General features: G+C 30.1%; 2 protein-coding genes across 2 annotated transcripts; both read right to left on the bottom strand.

The window, feature by feature from the left end:
• Positions 1 to 10600: 10600 nt before the first annotated feature.
• On the bottom strand, positions 10601 to 11953 carry LOC116933804. The gene is made up of 4 exons (XM_045167947.1): positions 11765 to 11953; positions 11378 to 11700; positions 11087 to 11315; positions 10601 to 11018 (listed from the first exon to the last, which is right to left on the bottom strand). The coding sequence occupies exons 1-4, from the start codon at positions 11880 to 11882 to the stop codon at positions 10882 to 10884; spliced, it is 807 nt and encodes a 268-aa protein (XP_045023882.1). The 5' UTR covers positions 11883 to 11953; the 3' UTR covers positions 10601 to 10881.
• On the bottom strand, positions 11953 to 13131 carry LOC123466451. Its single transcript, XM_045167949.1, has 5 exons — positions 12889 to 13131; positions 12464 to 12819; positions 12181 to 12376; positions 12038 to 12124; positions 11953 to 11963 (listed from the first exon to the last, which is right to left on the bottom strand). The coding sequence occupies exons 1-5, from the start codon at positions 13097 to 13099 to the stop codon at positions 11953 to 11955; spliced, it is 861 nt and encodes a 286-aa protein (XP_045023884.1). The 5' UTR covers positions 13100 to 13131.
• Positions 13132 to 14467: the final 1336 nt, after the last annotated feature.

The following is a 14467-nucleotide window of genomic DNA, read 5'->3' as shown; positions in this document are numbered from 1 at the left end:
AGTAAAAACTCATGGTATAACAGTGTATTCACATTGAATACAAGTATATTCGATGCAGCTTTTACATATAGAAGTAAAAACTCATGGTATAACAGTGTATTCACATTGAATACAAGTATATTCCATGCAGTTTACATATAGAAGTAAAAACTCATGGTATAACAGTGTATTCACATTGAATACAAGTATATTTGATGCTGCTTTACATATAGAACTAAAAACTCATGGTATAAAACAGATCCACATTGAATATCACATCCATGCAGTTTACAATACAAGTAAAAACCCATGGTATGCAATGTTTACATATAGAAGTAAAAACTCATGGTATAACAGTGTATTCACATTGAATACAAGTATATTCGATGCGTTTACATATAAGAAGTAAAAACTCATGGTATAACAGTGTATTCACATTGAATACAAGTATATTTGATGCAGTTTACATATAGAAGTAAAAACTCATGGTATAACAGTGTATTCACATTGAATACAAGTATATTCCATGCAGTTTACATATAGAAGTAAAAACTCATGGTATAACAGTGTATTCACATTGAATACAAGTATATTTGATGCTGTTTACATATAGAAGTAAAAACTCATGGTATAACAGTGTATTCACATTGAATACAAGTATATTCCATGCAGTTTACATATAGAAGTAAAAACTCATGGTATAACAGTGTATTCACATTGAATACAAGTATATTTCTCATGCAGTTTAATATAGAAGTAAAAACTCATGGTATAACAGTGTATTCACATTGAATACAAGTATATTCCATGCAGTTTACATATAGAAGTAAAAACTCATGATAGTAACAGTGTATTCACATTGAATACAAGTATATTCGATGCACGTTTACATATAGAAGTAAAAACTCATGGTATAACAGTGTATTCACATTGAATACAAGTATATTTGATGCTGTTTACATATAGAACTAAAAACTCATGGTATAACAGTGTATTCACATTGAATACAAGTATATTTGATGCAGTTTACATATAGAAGTAAAAACTCATGGTATAACAGTGTATTCACATTGAATACAAGTATATTCCATGCAGTTTACATATAGAAGTAAAAACTCATGGTAATAACAGTGTATTCACATTGAATACAAGTATATTCGATGCAGTTTACATATAGAAGTAAAAACTCATGGTATAACAGTGTATTCACATTGAATACAAGTATATTTGATGCAGTTTACATATAGAAGTAAAAACTCATGGTATAACAGTGTATTCACATTGAATACAAGTATATTTGATGCTGTTTACATATAGAAGTAAAAACTCATGGTATAACAGTGTATTCACATTGAATACAAGTATATTCCATGCAGTTTACACATAGAAGTAAAAACTCATGGTATAACAGTGTATTCACATTGAATACAAGTATATTCGATGCAGTTTACATATAGAAGTAAAAACTCATGGTATAACAGTGTATTCACATTGAATACAAGTATATTCGATGCAGTTTACATATAGAAGTAAAAACTCATGGTATAACAGTGTATTCACATTGAATACAAGTATATTTGATGCAGTTTACATATAGAAGTAAAAACTCATGGTATAACAGTGTATTCACATTGAATACAAGTATATTTGATGCTGTTTACATATAGAACTAAAAACTCATGGTATAACAGTGTATTCACATTGAATACAAGTATATTCCATGCAGTTTACATATAGAAGCAAAACTCATGGTATAACAGTGTATTCACATTGAATACAAGTATATTCGATGCAGTTTACATATAGAAGTAAAAACTCATGGTATAACAGTGTATTCACATTGAATACAAGTATATTTGCATGCAGTTTACATATAGAAGTAAAAACTCATGGTATAACAGTGTATTCACATTGAATACAAGTATATTTGATGCAGTTTACATATAGAAAATAAAAACTCATGGTATAACAGTGTATTCACATTGAATACAAGTATATTTGATGCTATTTTACATATAGAAATTAAAAACTCATGGTATAACAGTGTATTCACATTGAATACAAGTATATTTGATGCTGTTTACATATAGAAGTAAAAACTCATGGTATAACAGTGTATTCACATTGAATACAAGTATATTCCATGCCACGTTTATATATAGAAGTAAAAACTCATGGTATAACAGTGTATTCACATTGAATACAAGTATATTCGATGCAGTTTACATATAGAAGTAAAAACTCATGGTATAACAGTGTATTCACATTGAATACAAGTATATTCCATGCAGTTTACATATAGAAGTAAAAACTCATGGTATAACAGTGTATTCACATTGAATACAAGTATATTCCGATGCAGTTTACATATAGAAGTAAAAACTCATGGTATAACAGTGTATTCACATTGAATACAAGTATATTTGATGCAGTTTACATATAGAAGTAAAAACTCATGGTATAACAGTGTATTCACATTGAATACAAGTATATTTGATGCTGTTTACATATAGAACTAAAAACTCATGGTATAACAGTGTATTCACATTGAATACAAGTATATTCCATGCAGTTTACATATAGAAGTAAAAACTCATGGTATAACAGTGTATTCACATTGAATACAAGTATATTGCATGCAGTTTACATATAGAAGTAAAAACTCATGGTATAACAGTGTATTCACATTGAATACAAGTATATTCCATGCAGTTTACATATAGAAGTAAAAACTCATGGTATAACAGTGTATTCACATTGAATACAAGTATATTTGATGCTGTTTACATATAGAACTAAAAACTCATGGTATAACAGTGTATTCACATTGAATACAAGTATATTCCATGCAGTTTACATATAGAAGTAAAAACTCATGGTATAACAGTGTATTCACATTGAATACAAGTATATTCCATGCAGTTTACATATAGAAGTAAAAACTCATGGTATAACAGTGTATTCACATTGAATACAAGTATATTTGATGCTGTTTACATATAGAAGTAAAAACTCATGGTATAACAGTGTATTCACATTGAATACAAGTATATTCCATGCAGTTTAACATATAGAAGTAAAAACTCATGGTATAACAGTGTATTCACATTGAATACAAGTATATTTGATGCTGTTTACATATAGAACTAAAAACTCATGGTATAACAGTGTATTCACATTGAATACAAGTATATTCCATGCAGTTTACATATAGAAGTAAAAACTCATGGTATAACAGTGTATTCACATTGAATACAAGTATATTCCATGCAGTTTACATATAGAAGTAAAAACTCATGGTATAACAGTGTATTCACATTGAATACAAGTATATTTGATGCTGTTTACATATAGAAGTAAAAACTCATGGTATAACAGTGTATTCACATTGAATACAAGTATATTCCATGCAGTTTACATATAGAAGTAAAAACTCATGGTATAACAGTGTATTCACATTGAATACAAGTATATTCGATGCAGTTTACATATAGAAGTAAAAACTCATGGTATAACAGTGTATTCACATTGAATACAAGTATATTCCATGCAGTTTACATATAGAAGTAAAAACTCATGGTATAACAGTGTATTCACATTGAATACAAGTATATTCCATGCAGTTTACATATAGAAGTAAAAACTCATGGTATAACAGTGTATTCACATTGAATACAAGTATATTTGATGCTGTTTACATATAGAAGTAAAAACTCATGGTATAACAGTGTATTCACATTGAATACAAGTATATTCGATGCAGTTTACATATAGAAGTAAAAACTCATGGTAAGGCTAATACATATAGAAGTAAAAACCATAGAAACAGTATATTCACATTGAATACAAGTATATTTGATGCTGTTTACATATAGAAGTAAAAACCATGGTATAACAGTGTATTCACATTGAATACAAGTATATTTGATGCAGTTTACATATAGAAGTAAAAACTCATGGTATAACAGTGTATTCACATTGAATACAAGTATATTCCATGCAGTTTACATATAGAAGTAAAAACTCATGGTATAACAGTGTATTCACATTGAATACAAGTATATTTCGATGCTGTTTACATATAGAAGTAAAAACTCATGGTATAACAGTGTATTCACATTGAATACAAGTATATTCCATGCAGTTTACATATAGAAGTAAAAACTCATGGTATAACAGTGTATTCACATTGAATACAAGTATATTTGATGCTGTTTACATATAGAAGTAAAAACTCATGGTATAACAGTGTATTCACATTGAATACAAGTATATTTCATGCAGTTTACATATAGAAGTAAAAACTCATGGTAAATAACAGTGTATTCACATTGAATACAAGTATATTCCATGCAGTTTACATATAGAAGTAAAAACTCATGGTATAACAGTGTATTCACATTGAATACAAGTATATTTGATGCTGTAGTTTACATATAGAAGCCAAAAACTCATGGTATAACAGTGTATTCACATTGAATACAAGTATATTCCATGCAGTTTACATATAGAAGTAAAAACTCATGGTATAACAGTGTATTCACATTGAATACAAGTATATTCGATGCAGTTTACATATAGAAGTAAAAACTCATGGTATAACAGTGTATTCACATTGAATACAAGTATATTCCATGCAGTTTACATATAGAAGTAAAAACTCATGGTATAACAGTGTATTCACATTGAATACAAGTATATTCCATGCAGTTTACATATAGAAGTAAAAACTCATGGTATAACAGTGTATTCACATTGAATACAAGTATATTTGATGCTGTTTACATATAAGAACTAAAAACTCATGGTATAACAGTGTATTCACATTGAATACAAGTATATTCCATGCAGTTTACAATAGAAGAAAAACCATCAGGTGTAATGTTTACATATAGAAGTAAAAACTCATGGTATAACAGTGTATTCACATTGAATACAAGTATATTTGATGCTGTTTACATATAGAAGTAAAAACTCATGGTATAACAGTGTATTCACATTGAATACAAGTATATTCGATGCAGTTTACATATAGAAGTAAAAACTCATGGTATAACAGTGTATTCACATTGAATACAAGTATATTGCATGCAGTTTACATATAGAAGTAAAAACTCATGGATATAACAGTGTATTCACATTGAATACAAGTATATTTGATGCTGTTTACATATAGAAGTAAAAACTCATGGTATAACAGTGTATTCACATTGAATACAAGTATATTTGATGCTGTTTACATATAGAACTAAAAACTCATGGTATAACAGTGTATTCACATTGAATACAAGTATATTCCATGCAGTTTACATATAGAAGTAAAAACTCATTAAGGTATAACAGTGTATTCACATTGAATACAAGTATATTCCATGCAGTTTACATATAGAAGTAAAAACTCATGGTATAACAGTGTATTCACATTGAATACAAGTATATTCCATGCAGTTTACATATAGAAGTAAAAACTCATGGTATAACAGTGTATTCACATTGAATACAAGTATATTTGATGCTGTTTAACATATAGAAGTAAAAACTCATGGTATAACAGTGTATTCACATTGAATACAAGTATATTTGATGCAGTGTTTACATATAGAAAAAAAAACTCATGGTATAACAGTGTATTCACATTGAATACAAGTATATTCGATGCAGTTTACATATAGAAGTAAAAACTCATGGTATAACAGTGTATTCACATTGAATACAAGTATATTCCATGCAGTTTACATATAGAAGTAAAAACTCATGGTATAACAGTGTATTCACATTGAATACAAGTATATTCCATGCAGTTTACATATAGAAGTAAAAACTCATGGTATAACAGTGTATTCACATTGAATACAAGTATATTTGATGCTGTTTACATATAGAACTAAAAACTCATGGTATAACAGTGTATTCACATTGAATACAAGTATATTCCATGCAGTTTACATATAGAAGTAAAAACTCATGGTATAACAGTGTATTCACATTGAATACAAGTATATTCCATGCAGTTTACATATAGAAGTAAAAACTCATGGTATAACAGTGTATTCTCACATTGAATACAAGTATATTTGATGCTGTTTACATATAGAAGTAAAAACTCATGGTATAACAGTGTATTCACATTGAATACAAGTATATTCCATGCAGTTTACATATAGAAGTAAAAACTCATGGTATAACAGTGTATTCACATTGAATACAAGTATATTCCATGCTGTTTACATATAGAAGTAAAAACTCATGGTATAACAGTGTATTCACATTGAATACAAGTATATTCCATGCAGTTTACATATAGAAGTAAAAACCCATGGTATAACAGTGTATTCACATTGAATACAAGTATATTCCATGCAGTTTACATATAGAAGTAAAAACTCATGGTATAACAGTGTATTCACATTGAATACAAGTATATTTGATGCTAGTTTATTAAGAAGTAAAAACTCATGGTATAACAGTGTATTCACATTGAATACAAGTATATTCCATGCAGTTTACATATAGAAGTAAAAACCATGGTATAGGCTGTTTACATATAGAAGTAAAAACTCATGGTATAACAGTGTATTCACATTGAATACAAGTATAATTGATGCAGTTTACATATAGAAGTAAAAACTCATGGTATAACAGTGTATTCACATTGAATACAAGTATATTCCATGCAGTTTACATATAGAAGTAAAAACTCATGGTATAACAGTGTATTCACATTGAATACAAGTATATTTGATGCTGTTTACATATAGAACTAAAAACTCATGGTATAACAGTGTATTCACATTGAATACAAGTATATTCCATGCAGTTTACAATAAAGACTGTTACATATAGAAGTAAAAACTCATGGTATAACAGTGTATTCACATTGAATACAAGTATATTTGATGCTGTTTACATATAGAACTAAAAACTCATGGTATAACAGTGTATTCACATTGAATACAAGTATATTCCATGCAGTTTACATATAGAAGTAAAAACTCATGGTATAACAGTGTATTCACATTGAATACAAGTATATTTCCATGCAGTTAAAATAGAAGTAAAAACTCATGGTATAACAGTGTATTCACATTGAATACAAGTATATTTGATGCTGTTTACATATAGAAGTAAAAACTCATGGTATAACAGTGTATTCACATTGAATACAAGTATATTCCATGCAGTTTACATATAGAAGTAAAAACTCATGGTATAACAGTGTATTCACATTGAATACAAGTATATTTGATGCTGTTTACATATAGAACTAAAAACTCATGGTATAACAGTGTATTCACATTGAATACAAGTATATTTCATGCAGTTTACATATAGAAGTAAAAACTCATGGTATAACAGTGTATTCACATTGAATACAAGTATATTCCTATGCAGTTTTTATATAGAATAAAAACTCATGGTATAACAGTGTATTCACATTGAATACAAGTATATTTAGCATGCTGTTTACATATAGAACTAAAAACTCATGGTATAACAGTGTATTCACATTGAATACAAGTATATTCCATGCAGTTTACATATAGAAGTAAAAACTCATGGTATAACAGTGTATTCACATTGAATACAAGTATATTCCATGCAGTTTACATATAGAAGTAAAAACTCATGGTATAACAGTGTATTCACATTGAATACAAGTATATTCCATGCAGTTTACATATAGAAGTAAAAACTCATGGTATAACAGTGTATTCACATTGAATACAAGTATATTCCATGCAGTTTACATATAGAAGTAAAAACTCATGGTATAACAGTGTATTCACATTGAATACAAGTATATTTGATGCTGTTTACATATAGAACTAAAAACTCATGGTATAACAGTGTATTCACATTGAATACAAGTATATTCCATGCAGTTTACATATAGAAGTAAAAACCCATGGACAGTTTACATATAGAAGTAAAAACTCATGGTATAACAGTGTATTCACATTGAATACAAGTATATTTGATGCTGTTTACATATAGAAGTAAAAACTCATGGTATAACAGTGTATTCACATTGAATACAAGTATATTTGATGCTGTTTACATATAGAAGTAAAAACTCATGGTATAACAGTGTATTCACATTGAATACAAGTATATTCCATGCAGTTTACATATAGAAGTAAAAACTCATGGTATAACAGTGTATTCACATTGAATACAAGTATATTTGATGCTGTTTACATATAGAAGTAAAAACTCATGGTATAACAGTGTATTCACATTGAATACAAGTATATTCGATGCAGTTTACATATAGAAGTAAAAACTCATGGTATAACAGTGTATTCACATTGAATACAAGTATATTCCATGCCATTTACATATAGAAGTAAAAACTCATGGTATAACAGTGTATTCACATTGAATACAAGTATATTTGTTCCATGCAGTTTACATATAGAAGTAAAAACTCATGGTATAACAGTGTATTCACATTGAATACAAGTATATTCCATGCAGTTTACATATAGAAGTAAAAACTCATGGTATAACAGTGTATTCACATTGAATACAAGTATATTTGATGCAGTTTACATATAGAAGTAAAAACTCATGGTATAACAGTGTATTCACATTGAATACAAGTATATTTGATGCTGTTTACATATAGAAGTAAAAACTCATGGTATAACAGTGTATTCACATTGAATACAAGTATATTCCATGCAGTTTACATATAGAAGTAAAAACTCATGGTATAACAGTGTATTCACATTGAATACAAGTATATTCCATGCAGTTTACATATAGAAGTAAAAACTCATGGTATAACAGTGTATTCACATTGAATACAAGTATATTCCATGCAGTTTACATATAGAAGTAAAAACTCATGGTATAACAGTGTATTCACATTGAATACAAGTATATTTGATGCTGTTTACATATAGAAGTAAAAACTCATGGTATAACAGTGTATTCACATTGAATACAAGTATATTTGATGCTGTTTACATATAGAAGTAAAAACTCATGGTATAACAGTGTATTCACATTGAATACAAGTATATTTGATGCTGTTTACATATAGAACTAAAAACTCATGGTATAACAGTGTATTCACATTGAATACAAGTATATTCCATGCAGTTTACATATAGAAGTAAAAACTCATGGTATAACAGTGTATTCACATTGAATACAAGTATATTCCATGCAGTTTACATATAGAAGTAAAAACTCATGGTATAACAGTGTATTCACATTGAATACAAGTATATTTGATGCTGTTTACATATAGAAGTAAAAACTCATGGTATAACAGTGTATTCACATTGAATACAAGTATATTCCATGCAGTTTACATATAGAAGTAAAAACTCATGGTATAACAGTGTATTCACATTGAATACAAGTATATTCCATGCAGTTTACATATAGAAGTAAAAACTCATGGTATAACAGTGTATTCACATTGAATACAAGTATATTCGATGCAGTTTACATATAGAAGTAAAAACTCATGGTATAACAGTGTATTCACATTGAATACAAGTATATTCGATGCAGTTTACATATAGAAGTAAAAACTCATGGTATAACAGTGTATTCACATTGAATACAAGTATATTCCATGCAGTTTACATATAGAAGTAAAAACTCATGGTATAACAGTGTATTCACATTGAATACAAGTATATTTGATGCTGTTTACATATAGAAGTAAAAACTCATGGTATAACAGTGTATTCACATTGAATACAAGTATATTTGATGCTGTTTACATATAGAACTAAAAACTCATGGTATAACAGTGTATTCACATTGAATACAAGTATATTTGATGCAGTTTACATATAGAAGTAAAAACTCATGGTATAACAGTGTATTCACATTGAATACAAGTATATTCCATGCAGTTTACATATAGAAGTAAAAACTCATGGTATAACAGTGTATTCACATTGAATACATGTATATTCCATGCAGTTTACATATAGAAGTAAAAACTCATGGTATAACAGTGTATTCACATTGAATACAAGTATATTTGATGCTGTTTACATATAGAACTAAAAACTCATGGTATAACAGTGTATTCACATTGAATACAAGTATATTCCATGCAGTTTACATATAGAAGTAAAAACTCATGGTATAACAGTGTATTCACATTGAATACAAGTATATTCCATGCAGTTTACATATAGAAGTAAAAACTCATGGTATAACAGTGTATTCACATTGAATACAAGTATATTTGATGCTGTTTACATATAGAAGTAAAAACTCATGGTATAACAGTGTATTCACATTGAATACAAGTATATTTGATGCTGTTTACATATAGAACTAAAAACTCATGGTATAACAGTGTATTCACATTGAATACAAGTATATTCCATGCAGTTTACATATAGAAGTAAAAACTCATGGTATAACCCTGGTGAAAATCGCTAGTAATTAATCATGTAATTTAGTACAAAATTAATCAAAAAATTAATCAATAATTTTTTGAGACAATTAATGGTGACATTAATCACGTAATAATTATGATTTTTTAAACAAAACATCATAGTAATTAATCATGTAATTAAGTATATAGAAGTAGTAATAAATGATGTACTAAATTGTTTCTTTCAAATTTTATTCTTGCAAGAATAAATCCGCATAGGTATACACAACATCAATTGCAATGAATTGGGAGTATTTGATACGCGCACGTGAACACAATAATTTTTGGCAATAATAATGACTTCCGGCTTCAACCCATTAAAGCAGCATAACACAAACACATGAGAAACATACAATTTGGCATATTTTCTGGAATAAAAATGGTGTGTTAATCAAGAGAACACAGTTTGTTTAACTTAGAAAACCCTCTGAATCATTGTAATTAAAAAAAATAATAACTGAGCTTGGCTGTTTCTTCGTCGTATAGAATTAAGTTGACGAATTGGCGATGATTTGCTGCTTTCTGGCTTTCGCTGCTGAGTTGTTGAGTTTGACGACGATTGCTCTCCGAATTTCAGTCAATTGTTGTGCTTTTTGTGTAGTTTTAAACTTGCGTTCAACTGTCACTAAAAGAAAACCAGTTTCGAACTTTAAATTTAAAATGTAAACATGGTTTTAATAATTAGTGAACTACCAACGACTTGCTGTATTTCCTCTTCCGTCATTGGGATTTTGTCACTGGCATTTCCAGCTTGAATTTTCTGTGCTGACATGTTTCTGTCTGAGAGATTACGTGTTGCCAAGTAGTCACCATCAGGGTGCAAATATTCCATGGTTTTCCCAACGAAATTTGACAATGTTTTTGTAGAGAATAAATCTAAGACGCTATCAGGGATTGGAAATCGGATTTCTTCGGTCAACTCCTATTTTCAGAATGTCATATGCAAACATAATAATAATAAAAACGTTTAATAAGAAATAATACCTTATTATCGCCTGATGATCCATTCTCAGAGGCGTGCACTGTCAAAGGAGCAGTTTTCACATTAGAAATCGATTCAACATTAAGACCAGCTGTCGGAGGAATGGTCTTTTTAAGTGCCGGCAGTGGAGGAGAATTATGGCGAAGATCTACTTCAGGAACATGAACGGCCTTTTGAGACTTCCATGCTGAAAACTGCTGACCAAATGGTTCATCGGGATGTTCATCGGTGCTGGACTTGAAGTTTCCCATCATGACCGGCCCACTTACATGTGCTTCAATCAGTTTCTGAATGTCCCATCCAAGTTTTGTAGTCGGCCGTGAGACTGCAAATAGTTGTAATGAGATATCAGGTATATTGTGTAAAGAATCTAACTTACAAAGTGGTACCTTCATAATAACAAATTAATGCTTGCAGTTCTTTTAGTTTGGCATCGCTACTAGTCAGTTGATCTCGCAGAGTTCCATTTTTAGCGTAAGAAATAGACAGATCAGACTGCAATTTCATTATTCGCGATTCAAAATTTGAACATTTGGAACAGTCTTTTTCTTGATTTTCATCAACGTCTTGATTTTCATCAACATTTAACTTGAAAGACACAACATTAACTTATTAAATGTTGATAAAGTACGTCAAGGGCAAATACATTCTAATAAAAATACCTGGCCGAATGCCGAAGTGGAAGAAAAATGTGAACTGTCGCTTAAGCCTGCTCGACTGAGTCGAGTAAATGACTTTAAACCTGCAAGCTAGAACAATAAATGATTGAAAAGCGTGTCAGGGAAAAAAACATTTAAATAAATACTTCGAATGACTGTGTTGAGACCATCGTTTTTCTTCGTTGAAGACTGCTTGTTTTTTTGCTTTCTCGTTACACTCTGTGGAACGATTCCCATTTCTTGTTCTAACAAATCCTGGTCGTCAATTTCATCCTCTTCTACACTGCTACTTGATTCGTTGGCATCACTGTTGCTAGAAACAGCTTTGTCCTCTTCATCATCCTGTAAAAATGAAATACAAAGGTTAATAACGTTACGTTATTAATTGCGTTAACTCATGCATATTAATTTGTTGTAAAATTTACACACTTCAAGGCGATTTAACTCCTTTATGATCTTTTTGCCAACTTCCTTTGAATGCTTTCTTTTCTGAGTAGCAGTTTTCTTCACAAACTTGGTCGAGACAGCTTTCTTTTTCTCCAAGGGTAATTTGCTGTCTTTCAACTTCGTCGATGGAGTTCGTTTCCTCTTCCCTCTCAACATGTCTTTATCATCACCATCACTAACTTCATCGGCAATATCATCTTTTGTCTGTGTCAACTTCTTCATGACTCCATTGTCTTTAGCTTGCTCACCCAGAGCTAACCGTTCTTCTTCCAATTCCTTTAAAGTCATTGATCCATCAACAAGATTTTTGCATAATGTGTTTAAGCCAAGTAAGCTATCTATACATAGAAAATATAACAATAAACATTTGGATTGTAAACATAGAACAATTTAAAAATATTATTTACCTGAGAATCGAAGCACTTTACAAGGGTACCGTAAAGATGCCTTACTCTTCTTATTCATCGGCCACACGCTGCGGTACTTTTGGGAATAATCAAAGTTATCGTATTGAACACCTTCATGTAATTCAACAAACTTTGTTTCATAAGCACTAAAAGGACTACCACTTTCCTCAGTAAAGCAAACTAACACATACAGTGGATAAGATGCTCCCATTTTGTTCAATCACCACGTTTTCGACTAATAGCTTGCCCTGTTACTTTTGCAGACGAAATTGAAATGGAGTGCTAATTATCGATAAGTAATGATAAAGTTGATTTTTAGATAGTCAAGCAAATTCATAAATTGTTACAAAAAAATAAATACTCGTGATTAAATCCTAATATATATATAATATAATATTTAAAGGGAGAAATAGTTAGATTTACAAAAAAAAATTTTGTGATATTTGACGACATTTTTTATATTGATATTTTTACAGAAAGAGACATGTCAATGCTGTTTTCCACAGTTTCTTTGCAGCTGCAGAATACAGGAAAAGCTCAATGTCATCGTTAGTCAAAGTCAGCGTCCTTTCAATAGTTTTTTTTTTTAGAATACGAAAATTCTTTTTCTTCATAAAGTTTACTTTTTACCGTTCTCATTTCTTAATCGTGCCGTTGTCAAACCACATTGTTGAAAAGGTAATTGCAATACGCTGAAACTATTTGAATAATTTAAATTTTAAAAGTACAAACGCACATTATTTTCGTAGCTATCTGATTCTGACTATAGAGACAACACATTTTTGAATGACTTCAGCTTATTTATTCATACCTGTCATACTAATTTATCCATTTCTCTGGTTTATGTAGATGCCTAAGTCATGCCGGCCAAAATCTTACAACAACTACCTTCGATCTCTAAAGGCTGACAACATTCCAGAAATACCAAGAAGTACATTGTGGCGTAAGGGACTTCAAGCTGGTACACGACAAGGTACTGCAACTCAAACTGCACCTGATGGCCATCACGATCCTGACATTCAGCAAGATGATGCTGTGACCGCTGATCATTAACAGCAACAACCACCACTACCTGATTACAGTCATGATTCTGATTCTGGTATGCATGCCCACAGTAAATTTAACGTTTCAAGATATCCTACTATGTATGGTTGATTGATCATTGTTAACCTTGTTATTGTTGATAATTTATAATTTTTTTAATAACAGAAGGAGACTTGGAAGATCTTCTCAACGCTACGGTTGGGGTTGACGAATTATTAAACAACCAGCCAGAAGGCGATGACAACAACCGTGATTCTGATGAAGGTAACGAGCCTGTTTTTCTAGGCCTTACTATGACAAAAAGCCAACTGTTAGCGTTGGTATTTTCATTCATCCTTCGACATCATCTTTCTAAGACGTGTCTCCAAGACCTGCTTTCAATATTGTGTTCCCTCATTCCTAATTGCATTCCAAAGTCTAAATACTCATTCTATAAAGAATTCTCTCAACCCTCCACCAAAGTGATTCTGCATTATAAGTGCCCCGTCTGTGAGTCGTATTTGGGAGAGGATTTGTCGTTGGACCAGGTTTTTTT

Source organism: Daphnia magna, unplaced genomic scaffold, assembly GCF_020631705.1.
Source record: "Daphnia magna isolate NIES unplaced genomic scaffold, ASM2063170v1.1 Dm_contigs414, whole genome shotgun sequence".
In the NCBI taxonomy this organism is placed as follows: domain Eukaryota; kingdom Metazoa; phylum Arthropoda; class Branchiopoda; order Diplostraca; family Daphniidae; genus Daphnia; species Daphnia magna.
Note: the sequence above shows the minus strand (reverse complement) of the source record. Positions and strands in the feature narration are given on the sequence as shown.

Coding starts and splice junctions, on each gene's coding strand:
- LOC116933804 (XM_045167947.1), bottom strand. CDS start 11,882: ATGAAATTGCAGTCTGATCTGTCTATTTCTTACGCTAAAAATGGAACT. Junction 11,316..11,377: donor GATCATCAGGCGATAATAAG/GTATTATTTCTT, acceptor TTCTGAAAATAG/GAGTTGACCGAAGAAATCCG. Junction 11,019..11,086: donor GGAAATACAGCAAGTCGTTG/GTAGTTCACTAA, acceptor GTTTTCTTTTAG/TGACAGTTGAACGCAAGTTT.
- LOC123466451 (XM_045167949.1), bottom strand. CDS start 13,099: ATGGGAGCATCTTATCCACTGTATGTGTTAGTTTGCTTTACTGAGGAA. Junction 12,820..12,888: donor TAAAGTGCTTCGATTCTCAG/GTAAATAATATT, acceptor TTCTATGTATAG/ATAGCTTACTTGGCTTAAAC. Junction 12,125..12,180: donor TCTCAACACAGTCATTCGAA/GTATTTATTTAA, acceptor TTATTGTTCTAG/CTTGCAGGTTTAAAGTCATT.